Source organism: Lampetra planeri, chromosome 30 (genome assembly GCF_965212315.1).
Source record: "Lampetra planeri chromosome 30, kcLamPlan1.2.h2, whole genome shotgun sequence".
In the NCBI taxonomy this organism is placed as follows: Eukaryota; Metazoa; Chordata; class Hyperoartia; order Petromyzontiformes; family Petromyzontidae; genus Lampetra; species Lampetra planeri.
This window is the reverse complement of record NC_136136.1, coordinates 7,387,986-7,407,203: the sequence shown is the minus strand read 5'-3', so window position 1 is coordinate 7,407,203 and position 19,218 is coordinate 7,387,986. Positions and strand designations below refer to the sequence as shown.

At 52.6% G+C, this 19,218-nt stretch overlaps 1 protein-coding gene across 1 annotated transcript in view; it reads left to right on the top strand.

Moving 5' to 3' along the window:
- The window catches only part of LOC144728906 (sodium/calcium exchanger 1-like), a 93,842-nt gene extending 83,901 nt beyond the window's left edge, over window positions 1-9,941 (top strand). Inside the window, exons 4-7 of the mRNA XM_078608646.1 lie at window positions 4,759-4,886; window positions 6,988-7,087; window positions 7,704-7,976; window positions 8,591-9,941. Coding sequence (XP_078464772.1) covers window positions 4,759-4,886; window positions 6,988-7,087; window positions 7,704-7,976; window positions 8,591-8,967 — 878 coding nt within the window. The 3' untranslated portion in view covers window positions 8,968-9,941. The remainder of the gene's footprint in view (window positions 1-4,758; window positions 4,887-6,987; window positions 7,088-7,703; window positions 7,977-8,590) is intronic.
- Window positions 9,942-19,218: the final 9,277 nt, after the last annotated feature.

The following is a 19,218-nucleotide window of genomic DNA, read 5'->3' as shown; positions in this document are numbered from 1 at the left end:
GTGGACACTAAGCAGGAGCGGCGTTTCACTCTGAAGTGAACAATTATGTTACCATAACTCTTTGGGTCTTTCGGTAAAGTCACGTAGATAGAATTGTTTTTTTTTTAATCACGACGTTACGATCGCAACACAAGCAATCGTCTTCAGGTGAAAAAATACAGCAGGCGAACTGCTGAGGCAGGAGAAATATAGCGAGAGAACTACTGCAGCAAGAGGTTATATAGATGGGTTTTAGATGGGTACAAGGGTAAGTGGGCGGGGCTAGAGGTGGAATTTACAAGGAATATACCTCGCCCATTGATATTGCTAGAGATTAGCAGGTCAATCTGTTAATGTAACCCCACGACTACGGTGCTGAAGAAGCCATTGCATTGCTCGAGATTAGAGATGTAGCATGTCAATGTGAGACGGCTCCCGCAGCAGCGGCTGTGTTAATGAGACACATGCAGCATATTAAACAACGAGACCCACCACCACATCGAGGAAAAGGGAAGCAGCGGCTATGTTAGTGAGACATTTAGCCTGTTAATGTAAAGACATTTAACAAGGTAATGTAACTCAGAGAGACGGAAATAACTGTTAACATCGGCAGGTAGGATGGAAGCATCACAGCCAGTTATGACTTTACCTGATTAATAACATCCTTCCGATGATTGCTTAGTTTGTACCCATCTTCTCGGTTGAAATTGTGTCCGTGTTTAGATATCTGGATGGCTTCATGAACAAATCTTTGTTGATAGCCAGTAGGTTTGCATAGCATCTTCGTCTTGGAGAAATCAATTTCATGTGTGTCCACAGCATTAAAACAATGATCAGCCACGGCAGAGGTATTAGTCCTACCGTGTTTCAGATCCGCCTTGTGTTCACGAACACGGTCTGAGACATGGCAGTTGGTTTCTCCAAGGCAACTACTGTCGCAGGCACAGCTTAGTGTGTAGACGCCGGGGTATTGCATGTCAGGGATCACATCCTTCACATATGGGATCAGATTACGAATTTTATGTACTGTATTGAATCGAAGCTGGATCTTGTGTTTGCTCATGATTTTGGAAATCTTTTTGGTGACCCCTGCTATGTATGGCAAGGTGATGGTTTTGATTGTGTCCTCAGATGGTTCTTTTCCAACGGTTGGGGTGATAGCTTTACGGATTGTGCAATCCGAATATCCATTCATCTTGGGGGCTTGGTGTACGTGCTCCAGTTCACTGGCTAGGTGGTGATGGTCGGAAATGCAAAGAGCCCTGTGGTGTAGAGTTTTGATGAGGGAATTTTTCTGGTCTGGATGGTGGTGGGAGTCAGGTTTTAGATAGGCATCCGTGTGGCTGGCTTTCCTGTAGATAGAGTGTCCCAATGAGCCATCTGGTCTCTTTTCGATTTAAACATCCAAGAATGGTAACTTGCCATCCTTTTCCACCTCCATGGTGAATTTGATGGCTGGGTGTATGGAATGTATGTGGTTGAAGAATTGGTTCAGAGCGGTAGGCCATGTGGATGTGTCATCTACGTATCTCTTCCACAAGGAAGGACGTAGGATGGATGCCTAGATGGAATCTGTCTCTAAATTTTCCATGAAAACATTGGCTACCACTCGAGATAAGGGAGAACCCATTGGGGTACCTTCAACTTCTTTGTAGAATCTACCATTCCAGGTGAAGTAAGTGTTGGTGAGGCAGTGTCTCACCAGGGCCGGTACATCAGCATTGAGTCCTTGTTGGACCAAATATTCAATGATTGCAATGGTATCAGGCACAGGAACTTTGGTAAACAAAGAAATTACATCGAAACTGACAAGCAAATCACCGGGAGATAGTGAGATATCTTTAATTAGAGATACCAAGTGAGCTGAATTCAGTACAGCTGAAGTGGTCTTGCCTGCTGTATTTTTTCACCTGAAGACGATTGCTCGTGTTGCAATTGAAACGGCGTGATTTTTTTTTCTATCTGTGTGACTTTGCTGAAAGACCCAAAGAGTATGAATTCCTGCAGTCACGAAAGCTTAAGGTCAAGATTTAATTCTATTACCATTCGTTGAGGCCCGGATGCGCTCAAACACAGATTCTGGGAAAAACGAACGGGCGAGGGTGAAGGACGTTACTGACAACCGCTCGGAATGAGATGGATGGAGGCGAGCGGAGACAGGCGACGGCACCGACTGCAAGCGGCGTGGTCTCCGACAGAGACCGCGCGCGCGCGAACACCCGCCGCTCGCTCTCGTCGGCCCGGCCCGATCGCGGACACTCCTTGCGGTTGCTCGTTGTGGTTGCTAGTTGCACGCGTGGTTGCATACCGAGCGCAGCCAGGCGATCCGTTTGAACCTCGCCTCTCGATTCCGACGGGTCGTTATGGTTAACGGAGCTACGGTGGCAATTTCACGCCATAATCAAGGGCCCCATTTTACGTCTGCGGACGTTACGATTTCAATTGGCTTGCACGCAGATAATTACGATACCGATAATAATTAGTTTGTTGCTGTTCTTCTAGCTGATAATCTCGAATTACCGTTCAATCCCCCACCCTCCCCCCCCCTGCGGGGTACTCCTCCTCCCCACCAAGCGACGCCACTGCCGGCGTCCAGCAATGCATCGCTTCGCGTAACAGTGTTATACTCAAAGACGGCTTCATGGAACCAACATCCGCCCACGTCACAGCTCAGCGAGTCTGGGATCCGCCAACCCTTCCCCCCTACTGCAGAATGGATGGGATAATTTTGCGCATCTGTGCGTGACACGACGTTGTTTAATGGCAGTGTCAGGCCGGTGGAGGTGAGGAGCCGGCATTGCTCTGCAGACTGGAGACCGCTGCGCTTTGTCCATCGCAAAGTTTGGGGTTTCTCAGGGCCTTGCGGTTTCCTCCCACGTGATGCAAAACCAGTAATTATCAAAAAAAAAATGACCAAACATCTCAATGCAGGACTCTCTTTAAAATGGTGCCACATAAATAAAAGGCAAAGCGATGGCCTGAATCAACGGCCAACCGGGAGTTTAACTCGCAACCCCTCCGACTGCAAGCCGCACTCCCGCTGAGACACCGGGCCGATAAGTAAGTGGCATTTACGTGTTCATTTAACACGCAACGTCCTAATGAGGTTAGTTTCTGAGTGCACGTCGTGGTGATACGAGACACGCGAGAGCGTATTGGCGCTTTAACGCTCCGCCGAGCCAGACCCGGGAGGCGTGCTGCCACCAGAACTGCCAACAGGAGGAGGGAACCGGCGTGATGGAAAAACCGCAGCTGTCAACAACGGCCCCCATTACGCGCGCAATTACAGATGTGTTTAATTACTCCCAAGATTTCCCCCCGTGTACGCACGTCACTCGTCGACGACGGTGCCAACGCGCGGCGGTGTGCACAGCCACCCTGTGCGACTTTCGCTCGTTTACCCGCGTTACGCTTTGTGGGCCTGTTCGTTACGCGGCTAAAAGTTCGGCCGGGGAGGCATTTTGTCCGGTATGATTTTTTCTCGGAGCACTCAAGATGCGAGTTCACATCCAAAAGCGGTCGCACTCACAAAAGTTGCGTGTCTGCTCAATCACGCCGTCAGCCCTAACTCACGAAATACGGTTCTCCCGAGTCAGAGTTCAGACGCGGCTTGTGCGGCAACACTCGCGCGCGCGCGCGTGCGCCAGACGCGGCGTGTGATTTACCATCGATCCCGTGTGTCGCTCGCACAAACGGCCGCAGCCGCCGGCGTGGCCGTCACCGCAGGCGGTAATCGAATAAAGTGGCTCGCGGCAACGGCACACGGCGCGCCCCACCCGGAGCGCCGTCTCGTTACGATCCCACACCCCGCCGCCACAGGACCCCCTCCCCCCACCCCGCTTTTAGCAAATTAAACGCCTGTGACAAACTGCCCGCGCTCGCTATGAATTAACACTCCACGCTTTCATGCATTCTTTTATCGACGATGGCGGCGACGGTGGTGGTGGTGACAGCGTGGAGTGGCAGGGGCCGAACGAAGGTCATGGTGACCTCAGCTGCGAGGTTCGGGCTGAGCTCCGTGAGCAGTCCCGGCGAGCGGGTTACCCCCTCGTCGTCAGCCTCCTCCGGCGTTCTCCAAACCTTCAGACTCGGATCGATGGCGTTAAATGGCTGCGTTTGAACCTCTTTCACCCAGTCCGCTATGTTTGGAATCCGAGCTGTAAATCACAACCAGATAATATGCGCGGTTGAGGACTGGGCAAGGTGGAGGGTGACCATGATCGGGCACATTCGGCGAGATTTGATCGTGGGCTGACCAGATTTGGCTAAAAGGTTCACGTAAAACCAGATTTTAAAGGATTTCTCCAAACATGGCGACTCACGACCCACCGTGAGCAAATTACATTTCCGTGACCCAGAAGTGGTCGTGCGCAAGCGGCATTCCCCGTCGTGCGTAGACACATCTGCTCCCCCGGGTGCAGCCGCTGCCGTCCGAGCAGATACGCCCACCTCTCCAGCCGTTTACTTTAAAAGACGCTCAATTTGAAACTGTATCGGGGCGCATAGCGCGGTATTTGAAACCGGAACGGGGGGTAAAGGGGAAAGGGAGGGGAGCTGCTGTCCACGGCGTGTGAACGTGGCCTTGAACGTGGCCCGCTGACAACATCGGCAAGTTGAAATCCATTGCCGACGGCGTGTGCGGCACCCAAGCCTGGCTAGCGGCGCCAGGAGTGCAAGGGGTGAGACCCCCCCCCCTCCATCTCCCCCCGCCCTCTCCTACCCCGACCCCCCCTACCGAGCGCAACCTGCTCTACGTAACGACCCCGGTGACCCCCGCAGACGGCCCCGAGGGCCTGCTGCTCACCAAAGAGGAGGAGGAGGCGCGGAGGATTGCGGCGCTGGGGAAACCCATGCTGGGGGAGCCGCACCGCCTCGAGGTCGTCATCGAGGAGTCCTACGAGTTTAAGGTGCCTCCTTGGTGTCCTCATCGTCGTCATCATCGTCGTCATTGTTGTCGTCATCGCAGCCAACCCCGTCATGTTGCCATCTCTTCGACCGCTTCGTGTTCTCTAGCATGACCATCACTGCGATCGTCACCTCCATCATCATCATCATCCAATTGCATACATATGCTTTATAAATAAAGTTTCCATGTGTCCCACTCCTCCACAATCAGTGTCCATATCCACCGACATAACCACCACCAGCACCATCATCATCCCTATCCCAGCAGCTATAATCCCACCAACGTCATCCTAATTCACCTCGTCATCATTCCAGCACCACCACCATCGCCATCCTCGTGCTATCCCCATCGAAGGTGCGATTCACGTCATCAGAGGGGGCCCAAAAATCTCTCTTCCCACACGCGTCTCCGTCTCACCAACACGGCCCGGTCCCCGAGGCTAAACCGCCTCCAGACCGTGGACCACCTCGATCACCACGCTTCTCCCTTGGCGCAACCCCTACACACACACACGATCCCCTCGGCTCCCGTCGTACAAGACGGTGCGCGACTACTGCTGTTGCTGCTGCACAGGAGCCCGGCTATAACACGTGGGCACGGCAGCGTGCAGCCTCCGCCGCCGGCGTCGCCACACCGATGCTTGATAATGCGAGTTCAAACCCGCGCCCACCCCCGGCATCGCTGCCGAGCGAAGGACTAATCATCGGTATTGTCCCTAAATTAATTGTTTTGGCAGCCATCTCCACCTCCACATCGAGCGGCCGTGACTGCGAGTGAGAAATGGCCTGCCATGTTCACGAGAAAAATGAAGTAATGCCTCTAATCATACGGAGTGCTGGCGTGTTAATGCACGGCGGCGTGCTCACCACACACCGCACACCACCCCTGCACCACATACACTCCTCCACACAACGCCATCGCCGCACTCCTACAATACACCAAAACCCACACACCTCACTCACCACACCCCTTACTCACCACACACCTCACTCACCACACACCTCACTAACTACACACCTCACTCACCACATACCTCACGCTCCACACACCACACACCTCACGCACCACACACTTCATGCGCCACACACCTCACACACCAAACACCTCACTCACCACACACTTCACGCTTCACTCACCACACACCTCACGCACCACACACCGTCACCACACCGTCACCACACGCCGTCACCACACACAGTCCCCAGCGGATCGACGCGTCGTCGCATCCCGGTGCTCGTGAGATGCTTGGGGAAGATCCACAATGGCCAGCTCGACAATCAGTTAAAATTGGCGAACAAATTACACACCAAGCGAAGCAGCTTCCGCTCCGTCCACAATATCGATTCTTTAGGGCTCACGAAGCACGCGACGAACCGCGAGCAAGGATCAACGTTTTCGTCTTGATTCGTGTACGTGATGGGTTCACGTGACCCCTGCAAGACACTAGAGGCCGTTACCGTTCACGCGATATAAACAAAAGTCATTCTTCAATCGAATCGCAAATTCTGAATTGCGAAATTGTATAGAATCACCAGGGCAGGGCAGTTCATATTTACACCCCTGATTGACCTCCACACCCCCCCCCCCCCCATGCATTTGTAATTTGCACATTTACAATCGCTTAAAAAACACACACACACACAATGCACCTGCTATTGGCCAAACATCCCAATGCTGAAAAATTACTCAATTACACTGAGCAGCAACATCTCCCCCCTACTGTAAACACTTGGCAGGACCCTCCTGAAAATGAGTCTTGAGACTTTCCTGGGTAAACAACCAGGATGATAATAATGCTTATTTGTTTATCCAGTAGAGCTTCACCAAGTCTCAATACCTTCACAGGAAGGTCCTGCTACATTGGGATGTTTGGCCAATTCAGTTGTTGAGCATTTGGCTCCGTGCAGCAGGGAACCGATGAACATCGACCAAGCGTACAAGGGTACAGCACTCGAAGCGCAGCACAGACGATTCTCAATCCATTGCTCTACTGCCATCTCCTGGCCTCGTCTTACAATTAAAAGTCGGATATGCCTCAACCAATTGTGCATCCTGCACCCCGCCCCCCCTTCCCAATTCTCCCCCCGAAACAAACCTTGCAGAGCACGGTGGACAAGCTGATCAAGAAGACGAACTTGGCGCTGGTGGTGGGCACCAACTCGTGGCGGGAGCAGTTTGTAGAGGCCATCACCGTCAGCGCAGGTGAGAACGCCTACGTGTGCCCCCCCCCCCCCCCCCCGAAAGTGAAGTTATTTGGTGATTTTGCTGCGTTGGCCAGTGGTGCACAAGCACCATTGGCAACTACTCAACACGTTCCGTGTCGGGTTCGTGTGGTATTAGATGGGAAAAAATAATTAATAGATTACTTACAATTTACGACCGGGAATCGCAACAATTCATTAAAAATCGGCAGGGCAGGGGCGGTGCGATGGGCTGTCGCATATCTAGCGCATGCGTGGTGTCTTCGCTCGCACTGCCGTCGTCAGCAATCACAGCTTCCACAAAGCTACCAAAATTCTGGGAGGCTCAACCGGGGGCACGTGGGGAACCGTAAGCCCCTCCCTCCATCAGCCCCGCCCACTTTTACATTACCACGCCCACCAAATCTCTAGCAATGCTCGTGCAGAAAAGGGCCTCCTCCTCCTACTGGCTGGCTCAGATTTTGGCGCCGCCCACTGCTCAGGTAGTCCAGGCAGCAGCAAACCCTCGTGAGAGACACACACCCCAGACGTTTGGGAGCCTTAAGTCTTCGAGCCACGCGGGTTCGTCCCGACCCGGGCCAGGTCCGATCGTCCGCCATCGTCTCTCCCGTTTCCAGGTGACGACGACGACGAGGAGGGGGCGGAGGAGCGCATGCCTTCTTGCTGCGACTACATCATGCACTTCCTCACGGTCTTCTGGAAGGTGCTGTTCGCGTGCGTGCCGCCCACCGAGTACATGAACGGCTGGGCCTGCTTCATCGTCTCCATCTGCGTCATCGGCATCCTCACCGCCGTCATCGGTGACCTCGCCTCGCACTTTGGCTGCACCGTGGGGCTCAAGGACTCGGTGACCGCAGTCGTTTTTGTGGCGCTCGGCACCTCCGTGCCCGGTGAGTCGCGCTCGGGGGGGATTTAATTTCGTCACCGAATGTTGTTTTTGTTCCTGGGTCGCGAGTAGGCTGCGGTAGATACAATTCGACACTTGAGTGTGCAAGCGGCTAGACGGGCCCAGATGCTGGGCTGAAGTTTCAGATGGGAATATTTAAAAAAACTGGAGGAATCCGATGAGTTATAAAGCTCTGTTTCACAGATGTCCAGTCAGGGCAGGTCAGAACGTTACAATAACCAACAATACAAAACCACGATCAAAGTGTAAAGTATAGGATAGGTGAGCAAACAACTTTATAAAAACTTGAAATAAAACTAAACTTGTTTTTATCTTACCAGGAAAAGTCCACTGAGCTATTAACTTATTTTTCAGAAGCAACCTGGCCAAACATGATAGATCAACGAAGTAGTTAATCATGTGGGAATTTATAGCAGTAAAATATCGTCAAGTGGCATCTCAACCTGCTCTAAACGTCTGGAAGCATTTTGCAATGGCAGCAGCTCTCTCCGATCTCAACAGAAAATCCTTGGCATTGAGCCACTTGCACTGCTGATGCGACTCATTTCTCATCCGTACCTCTCCCTGCCCCCCCCCCCCCCACCGTGCACCCCACAGACACGTTCGCCAGCAAGGTGGCGGCCATCCAGGACCAGTACGCGGATGCTTCGATCGGCAACGTGACGGGCAGCAATGGCGTCAACGTGTTCCTGGGCATCGGTCTGGCGTGGTCCGTGGCGGCCATCTACTGGTGGACGCAGGGCGAGAAGTTCCGCGTCGAAGCGGGCACGCTCGCCTTCTCCGTCACGCTCTTCACCGTCTTTGCCTTCATCACCGTCGCCGTGCTCATGTACCGGCGCCAGCCCAGCATCGGCGGGGAGCTGGGGGGCCCGCGTGGCTCCAAGCTGCTCACCAGCCTGCTCTTCTTCTCGCTGTGGCTCATCTACATCATCATCTCGGGCCTCGAGGCCTACTGCCACATCTCCGTCGTTTGAACAAAGCGGCGGCGGCGGTGGCGGCAGCGAGAAGTGAAACCGGCCCTTCTGACGACAGTATTCCCCATAACGACGCAACAGGGCTCTGACGATCTGACGCCGGCGAGAGGCTTTTTACACGCGGGGACGCTCTACCAGGCTGCGACCGCTCGCATGAACAGAGGGTGAAAATGCGGACGATGAGTTAACGGCTCGACACTGGAACCACGGTCCGCAGCTGCATGAACGACTGGACTGGAGCGCCGATGGAAGTGGCGGCCCCTGCGTGCGGGGGTTCCGGCGCCTTCCCGTCCGTCGCCCCCCTCGCGCCCATCTGCATGAGTAGCGCGTATCGTTTTACGGGCAACCGACTCTTTTTCTATGTTTTATATTTTTCTGAGTGCGGAGGTGGAGGGTTGGGAGGGTGAGGGGCGGGGGGGGGAGACCTGTTGGGGATAATATAGGTGGCTCTGAATGCTCGTCTCGTGTGTCCCGTATGCTGCTGAATTTCCATCGTTTTACCCGAAACGGTTCTTGTATATTTTGATTAAGGAAAAAGAAGAAAAAAAGGAAACACTGTAGAGGCATTTAGTCAGTAAATTATTGCGAGTTCGAGAAGGCACCTGCATGAAGACGCGGCATGCCGTTATGTATTTAGCGCTGTCTCCCCGCGCGGCGTTCCCTCGCATCTCGTTTTAAACACAAGCCTCGTCAAAGTCCGTCCCCGTTGCACTCCCACGTCCGAATCTGACCGATGCTCGCTATAACCACTCCCCCACTCCCCCCCGTGCGACAAGGATGTTGGCTGGGGGGTTGGGGGGGAGGCGGGGGGCACACTCCTCTTTATTCGGTCCGGCCACCAGCCCCCCTTCTCAACTCTCAATGGTTCCCACCTCCATGCGTTGCCGTTTCAAATAGTGAAACGTAGCAAAGTTTGCAGGCCATGTAACTGCCCCAGGGCTCATAGGCCGGAGGGGCCCAATTGGAGGGCTACAAAAATGGGGGGGTAAATTGGACTAGGTGCGTGGGGGGGTGGGGAAGGAAGGGGGGAGGGGGCGTTTAATTCCTGAGCCCACGCCACCAGGGATTTCAAATGCATTTATTTATTTAACTACCCCCCTCCCGCCTCCCAGAAACCTGCTCCCCACACGTAGACCTCCCGAGGCTCGCACCCACGCGCGAGGAGGCTGTGTAGGGCGGGCTTCGTGCGTCGGGCACTTGACTACGCCAACGCCCAGCCGGGGGGGGGGGGAAGCGGGCGGTGGCGAGATGAGGCAGAGAGTCCAGTTCCCTGCAACGCGAGAGACATAGTCGTGTCACGGCGTCTTGCAGCCATGGGGCAAATGTGTGGGATGCATCTCCGCCGTTCGTAGAAGACGGCGGGTACAAGGAGTTTGTGTTTTAGCGCCCAGGCGGTCTGTTTGGAGGCCACGCGGAGACGGACCGTAGGTGACGGACGGGTCGCCGGGACAGAGATCATACGCGGCATGTATCGACCGAGATGGCGGCACTTCAGATGAAGAGAAGTGTTGGACAGATGTGCGCTTTTAATTGACACTGACAGGAAGAGGAGCACGTGGATCGAAGAATATATTATGAAATAGAGGCATGATATTGACCGCTGAGGCGAGTAAGTGGGCTCGGGCTGGATGCTTCACGAGAAGGGATGATGGGCGATGGATGAGACCCGTGGATGAGACCCGTGTTTGAATTGCAGCCAAAGGAGAGAACGCACCACGCAGTGCTGGTGTCAAAATGTTTGGGACAAAGTTAGGAACGAGCAGATGGGATAAAACAAGTAAAGCTATTACTAAAGCAAAGTTTCACAAGTTTTGAAAAGTGGGCTTAAAGTCAAGGTGTTTTAGTTGAAAGTGGACCTACATGCAAAGAAAGATTACAAAAAAAAAATACAAACATTTATTCCGGGAGGAGAGAACATTCATTCGCGATGGGGAAAAAATGTGGACAGGGCCACAAAATGTTCCGACTTGGCAATTTCACCACGGCAGAGAGTCGTCCTCGATGCTCCGTCCCTGTACGGACTCGTGCAGCGGGCGAGACGAAGCGCCTGGCGCAGACACGAGGACGCCGACCCGTCCGTCCGTCCCGTTCCGTACCTCGCGCCATGTCTCGTCGAGCGGCCCCTCCCCGGGATGCCGCAGTACGGGAACTGCGCGTTCCGCACACGGCAGATTCAAGTCCGCCGCCACCCCCATTCGTGGGTAGAGCCTCAGTGGTGGGAAGGGTCAGCAGGTGGACATTCACCGCTGGTGCTCGTGGAACGTTGAGCCGCTGCGTCATTGGCCCGAGCACTGAATTACATTTCTCACCTACCACTTCAGGCCAGGGCTTAATTTCTCACCGTATATTTTCCGGGTCGCTGGTAGACCAGGAAGATGGCATATATATATACTGGACGTGGTGTGCCGGATGCATAAATAAAGATCCAGGTTGCCGACCTGACCCGGACAGACCCGGCTACAATTAAGCCCTGCATGCAAGCGGTGTCCACCTCTTGTTTTACCACAGCTTCAAATCACCTGCTTATTTGATTTTTTTCCCCCGTTTTAATTTTAGTTGGGATTCCCCCCCCACCCCCCCCCCCCCCCCATTAAGTGCGGACGTTCCACAGACTATTACGTGCGACGCGAACAAGGCCCGCTTACCGCGCCAGCCGTGTAAGACCGACCAGCGGACGCCGGCGGTCAACGTGCGATTAAAGAAGTTTTGGGGGGATCAGCGCAGATTCCCAGATCCAAGAGTTCGGACGTCCACGACCGCTGCGGGAGCGGCGTGGCTCCGCGGAGCGCGACGAGCAAACGTCATCTGCACCTTGCGCCACCGCTCCGCCGTGCGAGGCTCGCGCGCTCTCGCGCACCGCCAACGGCAGCTCACTCACTCGCCAACTCGTTCGTCCAGAGGCAGTCCACCAAACGCGAGTCAGTTTAAACTTTGTGCATTATTTACACATTTTCGTGAGCATGAACAATTCCCATACGCGTGAGCGCCACCCTAAGAGACCAATCCTCGTCACGTCCCGTAGGAATGCACCATGCATGTGCGGGTCGACCCGTGTGGTGCTGGCGTGCGTGCGTGTGGGTCCGCGAGGACTGCAGTCCACTCGGCTGTGTGATATAAAAGCCATGGGAGGGGGGCATGCGCGTTACACGTGGGGGTGCGGGCGTTGGAAATCATTTTTCTCAGGGATGTTACTTTCTTTATGTTGTTGTTGCTGTTGTTGTGGCCACCACCGTTATTGTTGTTGTTGATGTCTCTCGAGGTCTCTGCGAGCCCCCCCCCATCTCGTCCCGTTTGATCCATCGCGTCCCCACATCCATCGTCAGTGTCACTCGGGTCTGCGCGGGAGGGGGGGTGGGTGGGTTGGGGGGGGGGGAGAAAAACATGTATTAAATTAATGAATTAGAAATATATATTCAGTATATATAAACATACGTATATATATAATAACAGATACATGTATATACGTACATACCTATAAATACACGCGCGCGTCTGAGCGTGGCCGCAGGACAACTACGACTGTCGCTGTGTGCGTGTGTTGGGGGTCATGGGGGGCGGTCGTCGTCGTGGATTTGACCCCCGACCCCAGACCCCCTCCCCGCCGCCGCCCCCCAGTGCGCGTCGATACCTGGGACCGCGCGAGCGTTTGTCCTGTCTCTCGTCCGAGTGGAAAGCGTTGTCGTTTTTAAAATAATAACAAGAACTTTGAACGCAAATCCCTCGACACAGCGGCGCCGCGGAACAGGGCAACGGCCTGCGTCCGGCGGCGAAGAAGCATGTCTACCGAGGCGACCGAGTTTTCACTTTGTATCGGAGCATTTCCTGGGAGTCCACGTGTATTATTATTCTTCTTCTCTTATTGACTGTTGTTGTTGTTGTCGAATTGTGTGAAAATAAGCTCCTGGTTGCACAGACTGTATTTATTGGGTGTGTGAATCTGTCACTGCTCGGCTTCCCAGGGTCATTTGTCAGGGTGTGGATTTTAAGGCATTGCAGCTCTTCTTGACTCCCCCTGGAGCCGGGGTCCCCCGTTTGCCGCAGTATTTCCCCTCGCTGGGTGTTTCCAACGAGGAGCAGGATGAGGTCCACCACTGGTCAAGCGAGCGTTGAGTGATTTATCGAAAGAATGGGAGCTTCCGCCCGCGGTGTAGTGGTCGGCCACAACCGGACTTGCAATTCAGAGGATATAGGGTCGAAACAATGGTGCAAGTTTATTAAATCCACCACTCCCCCCTCCAAACTCCTCTTCCGCCTCTGCCCACCCAGCAGTATAAAAGTGTTTCCCCCACAGTTAGTCGATCAGCCGGTCACGTGTGATTTTCATGGCTCTATATATGTTCAAAACTATATACAGGGTGTTTTTGCTAAAACATGGACCCAGTTTCAAAGCAGTATATTTCACGATGGCAACATGTTACAATTACACAGAAAGTTACAAACGGTTTAATGAGTTATCAAGGTTTACGAACCATTTTATAAATGCTCTATGTGCCCTCCACCTGCTGTATGGACAACATCGAGACGATAGTTGAATTCGTCCCAAACGCCTCTCAAAGTGTTTTCTTCCACTGAAGTCACCGCTGTCGTCATTCTGTTTTTGAGGTCATCCAGATTAGTGTCGGTACCAACGAGGAATGCTCTGACATTGGCGGATCAATGCCACAACGCCGGTGAAACGCACGCTGCAGAACGCAAAACGCCTTGTGTTGCGGGGTCGCCATCTTGCGAATGACTGAGGCTAGGGGCTGTTTGTACGCTGGGTGAGGCATCGAGCGGTAATGATTTGAAACTCTATGCCCCGCCCTCTCTATGCCCCGCCCTCTCTATGCCCCGCCCTCTCTATGCCCCGCCCTCTCTATGCCCCGCCCTCTCCAGTGGTAAGAGTTTCATTCATGGGCGGTTCGTGGTTGCAGAGATATAGCGATTTCAAATCGGGTCCATCTTTTTCAAACACCCTGTATATTCAATGTATTAAGGATGTATAAATATTTGTCTTGATATTGAGTGCGTTTTTTTTTCAATTCAAGGACCTGTCAATATGTTGTTCCGTCTGATCGATTTAGATCCCCAAAGCAAACTGCGCTTGTCGATGCAAACGAGCCGACTCGGAACCCTATCGAGTAACCTTTGCACTGCCGATCGGCTTGCCCTGCCACGATGTCAGTACCACGGTTGCCCAGAGGTTCCTGGAGGCCGGGTTAGATGCCACATGGGCGGGGGGGGGACCCCCTTATTCCTTAGCAACAAAAGAAACAGGTCCCTTTTGGGGGTCCTGTTAAGTGGGCGAATTACCCCACCCCCTTCTTTCCCCTTCCCCACAGCGCTCCCCTCCGCCAACTCTGGGCGGCCCTCATCAAGACTGATTTCACAGGGCACCTAACAACGGCACCAGGGTGGAGTCGTCGGTCGCGTTGGGTTACAAGGCACGCGTGCCATCTGCTCTCAGATCACCCCCCACTGCGGCGTGGCACACTCGGTCTGCGATCGAGAACCCAGATCTGCAGAAGGCACCAAACGAAGCGGAAACAAACAGAAATTTTACCTTTTTTTGTACAGCGGGTTTGGAGGAGGAGGGAAGTATTTAAATCGACCGTGTGACAGGAAACGTTCAGAGTCTTCTGTTGGGCAAGCGGTTTTGATCAGTGAAAAAACCGCGACCACTCCATTCAATTACGCTCGCTCCCACGAGTCACGGTCCACACTTAGGGTTGTTTAAGGGCAACCGGTGAACCGGTAACCGGTTTCATAATCGGTCACCGGTTCCGGAAGGTCATGAACCGCTAACCGTTGTCATTGGAATCTGGGTAATTAATGCACCGATTTGGCGCGCGTGTGCGTACAAACAGCACCGCAGCCTAAGTCACCGCCTGGTGCATTCGCCCTTCGTTTCTCCAGGTTTCAAGGTAAAGCTGCAGCCCCTGAAATAGCTTTCTTCTGGCAGGAGGCTATTTGGTCTACGACTCTACTCTCAACCGGGTGTCTTGGAAGAGGTGGCCGTATCCACACTTTACCCCGCCGCACGCGACCTGCCCATCCACTGCGGCGAACCCGTTTCTACTGCTGGATGACGGGAGGTGGGGGGTGGGTGGAGATTTGAGAACCCTGCACCAATGGTTCGACTGCCGCGCCGGGAGATAGATTTGAACCGGCGACTTCTGGATGGCAACTTCCAGTGTGCTGCTACCGACCGTTACATCGCTATATGCACGGCAAAACCGGTAACCGGTTTTAACCGGTTTAACTGGTTTCTACCCCCCCACCCTCACATGCGGTTACCGGTTATGCAACAAAACAGATTTTAACAACCCTATTTTAAACCGAGCCCAGCGGTGCCACTCGCTGATTTCTGTGCCACCGACTTATTGATATAGCTCTTAAGCATATGAGTACAAATATCGGTGGTTTCGCCGAATTGAGCAATGGGAAGGCTGTGGTGGGTGGGGAAGGCTGTGGTAGGTGAGGAAGGCTATGGTGGGTGGGGAACGCTGTGGTGGGTGGGGAAGGCTGGGATGAGGGCGGAGGCTGTGGTGGGTGGGTGAGTGAGGAAGGCTGTGGTGGGCGGGGAACGCTGTGGTGAGTGGGGAAGGCTGTGGTGGATGGGGAAGGCTGTGGTGGGTGGGTGAGTGGGGAAGGCTGGGATGAGGGAGTAGGCTGTGGTGGGTGGGTGAGTGGGGAACGCTGTGGTGGGTAGAGAACGCTGTGGTGGATGGGGAAGGCTGGGATGAGGAAGTAGGCTGTGGTGGGTGGGTGAGCGGGCAAAGCTGTGGTAAAAAAAAATGCCAGGCTGTGAGGGAAAGTTTCTTTCGTGTTCCTGTCGATCCACTCACAACCCTGACGACCTCGACTGCCACACCGATGATGTCCAACACCGCGCACGAATTTAACAAAGCGCGCGAATCGGAACCAATGAACCCCTGAACCCCGCGAGAAAATCCGAACGCCGTGAAATATTGAATCCTACGAACACCGTTAGACCCTGACCCTTGAACCCCGGGAAACCCCCTCGCGTCGCGATCTCGGCTGTGTCACGGAGTGCGAGTCGCGGCTGTGTGAACCCTTTCCCCATTAAACTGAACCCCCACCCCATCTCCCCCGCCGAAACCAGACCTCGAGTCTCCCCATTTCATCCCGGCCAATGGCTCGCTCGCCACACACTCACCGCCACCCAACTCCTATCTCTCTCTCGCTCACCCACACATTGCCTCGGTATCCTGACGAGACCTCCTCACGCTCGCCTCGTAATCACGACGACTCGTCGCCCCTTCGCTTCGCTGGTCCTGCTCTCACCTGGTCTCGCTACCTCCAGTTCCACCACGCTCATCACAGGCAGAACCAAGGAATATGAATTCCTGCAGTCACGGAAGTTTTCAGTCAAACTTGAACCGCCTCTACGGGGAGGGTTTCCACGTAGCCATAATACCATTTTAACAAACTCAGAGGCAAGAAAGCTCATCTGATCGAGTCACATTTCTGAAGAGATGCCGCGACTCTAAGGTAACGGAGCCTTTTGCCCATCCAAGGACGGGTGTATTGCAGTAAATCTGAAACTTGCAAGCGAAAAGCAGAGAGCGACGTGATATTGCATCAATTCGTGTGCAATTTGTAAGGGCGAGGTGACACAGACCGATTTCATTTTAAGGTAATAATCACTTGTTCATGATGACGTCCTTTTTACTTCGATGTCTCAACAGCATGACGGAGATCACGTGACGTGAGGGTTCTGCCTTTGTAGTGAGGGTTGTGAGTTGACGCCGAGGAGGGGGTAGGAGGCGCCCCCCCCCTCCCCCATGTGGAGTGACGTCAGCCGCTAATTAATATTAATGGTGGGGGGGTGTCCATTTGGAAAACATCACCTTATAATGATTATTAATGAGGGGGGCTGTTCGATGTGGAGTTACGTCACCTGCTCATGATTATTAATGAGGGGGGGGGTCCATGTGGAGGACGTCACCTGTTCATGATTATTAATGAGGGGGGCTTATCGACGTGGAGTGACGTCACGAGCGATGCACAGATATTCTTGGCTCATTATAGTCGGTAATAATAATGGAGGGGGGGGGGGTCCATTTGGAGGACGCCACCTGCTCATGATTTTTAATGAGGGGGGCTGTTTGATGTTGAGTGACGTCACCCGCTCATGATTATTAATGAGGAGGGGTGGGGGGGTATCCATTTGGAGGACGTAACCTGCTCATGAATATCAATGAAGGGGGCTGGTCGATGTGGAGTGACGTCACGAGCGTTAAGGACATTCCTGGGTGATTACAGTTGGTATACCGACCTCATGTACACTGAATTCTGCTGCCGTCACATCTTTCAATGCCACAGAATGTTGAAAGGGTAAAAACCTATCACTATATTTTGCCACTGGTAAATGAGGTCTCATAGTGTAAATGCTTACCCCGAGCTCTCAATAGTGCGCTGTTTTTTTTAGTTGTACGACTTTTGGCGTCATCTGGTCCAACGCCAGTGGAGACTAGGCTCTAAGAAAAGCTGTCTCGGGTGTGGACCAATCAACGTCAAGGACAATGCATATCATTATCAGAGTTGTTTCTTTTTTTTCATTTTGACTGCTTGTGTTGTGGTTATTGCAAACATGATGCCTTGTATAAAGGTGTCAGTTTTTGTACCAGTTGAAAGGGTAAAAACCTATCACCAAAGAATGTTGTTCAGGGCTAGCTTGCCCCTGATCTCAGAGAGAATTAGACTGCTCCGTACTGAACTAGATCATGTGGACAAGACACTCTTGAAATCACATTTAACATTGACATAAAAAAGGTTTACATCTGATGGGGAAGATGTAGCTAACACGACAGCTAAATGGAAAGATAACCTGATTTCCAAGTTCAACCTCCTTTCCAAGAAGAAACCAGATCCACACGTTCAAAAGTTAGACGTTGACAAGGTTGTTATTAATCTGAGTAATAGCCCAATCTCCGATGGTCTAAAGTCGGTTTTAGCTAAAGGGTAGAACTTCGCAGTCACCCCCAAACACATCCCAGTGGATGATATTATTGCCCAGGTCGATGTAGCTCTTAAGGGTTTGGGACACATCGCTGCAGACGTGACAAGATCTGAAATCGCTGCAATCCTTAAAAGCGCTAAGGTACCAGTCAGCCACATCAGTAAGGATGAGTGTTTTGAGTTATCTCAATTGAAAAAGAGGGATGATATCGTCATCGTCTCAGCTGACAAGGGCAATGCCACGGTCATCATGGACAAAACTGTGTACAATAACAAAATCCAGGACCTACTTAATGATGGTAGCTACACAAAAATTAAAAGAGATCCCACCAACAGCCTCGGTACAAGAACGAACAGTATCATCACTGATTCAGCTTCATTAATTGAACAGACAAAACGGTTTTCCTTAAAACCTGCTGCTAGACCACCCAGATTATATGGCTTACCAACAATGCTTCATCCCATCGTCTCCACCATTGGCTCACCCACCTACAAACTGGCCCTATAACTGTCTGAGACCTTGCAGCCATTCACTGGTAAGACCACCTCTTCTGTTCTGAACTCAGCTCACCTGGTATCGCCAATTAAAGACATCTCACTGTCCCCAGGTGATTTGCTCGATAGATTCGATGTAGTTTCTTTGTTCACCAAAGTCCCTGTGCCCGATACCATTGCAATCATTGACGATGTCGTCCAACAAGGACTGCATGCTGATGTACCAGCCCTGGTGAGACACTGCCTCACCAATACATACTTCACCTGGAATGGAACATTCTACAAACAAACTGAAAGCACCCCAATGGGTTCTCCCTTATCTCCGGTTGTAGCCAATATTTTCATGGACAAATTTGAGACGGACGCCATCCAGGCATCCACTCTATGTCCGTCCTTGTGGAAGAGGTACGTAGATGACACGTTTGTCATCTGGCCACATGGCCGACCGGCTCTGAACCAATTCCTCAACCACTTCAATTCCATACACCCAGCCATCAAATTCACCATGGAAGTAGAAAAGGATGGCATGTTACCATTCTTGGATGTCCTAATAAAAAAGAGACCAGATGGCTCAATGAGCTATTCTGTCTACAGGAAAGTAACCCACACTGACGCCTACCTAAAACCTGATTCCCACCACCATCCATCCCAGAAGAATTCCCTCATCAAACTGCTACACCATAGAGCTCAATGTATCTCCGACCATGAACACCTAACCAGTGAACTCAAACATGTACACTCTCAAGGCGAATGGATGTTCTGACTACACAATCTGCAAAACCCCAACCGTAG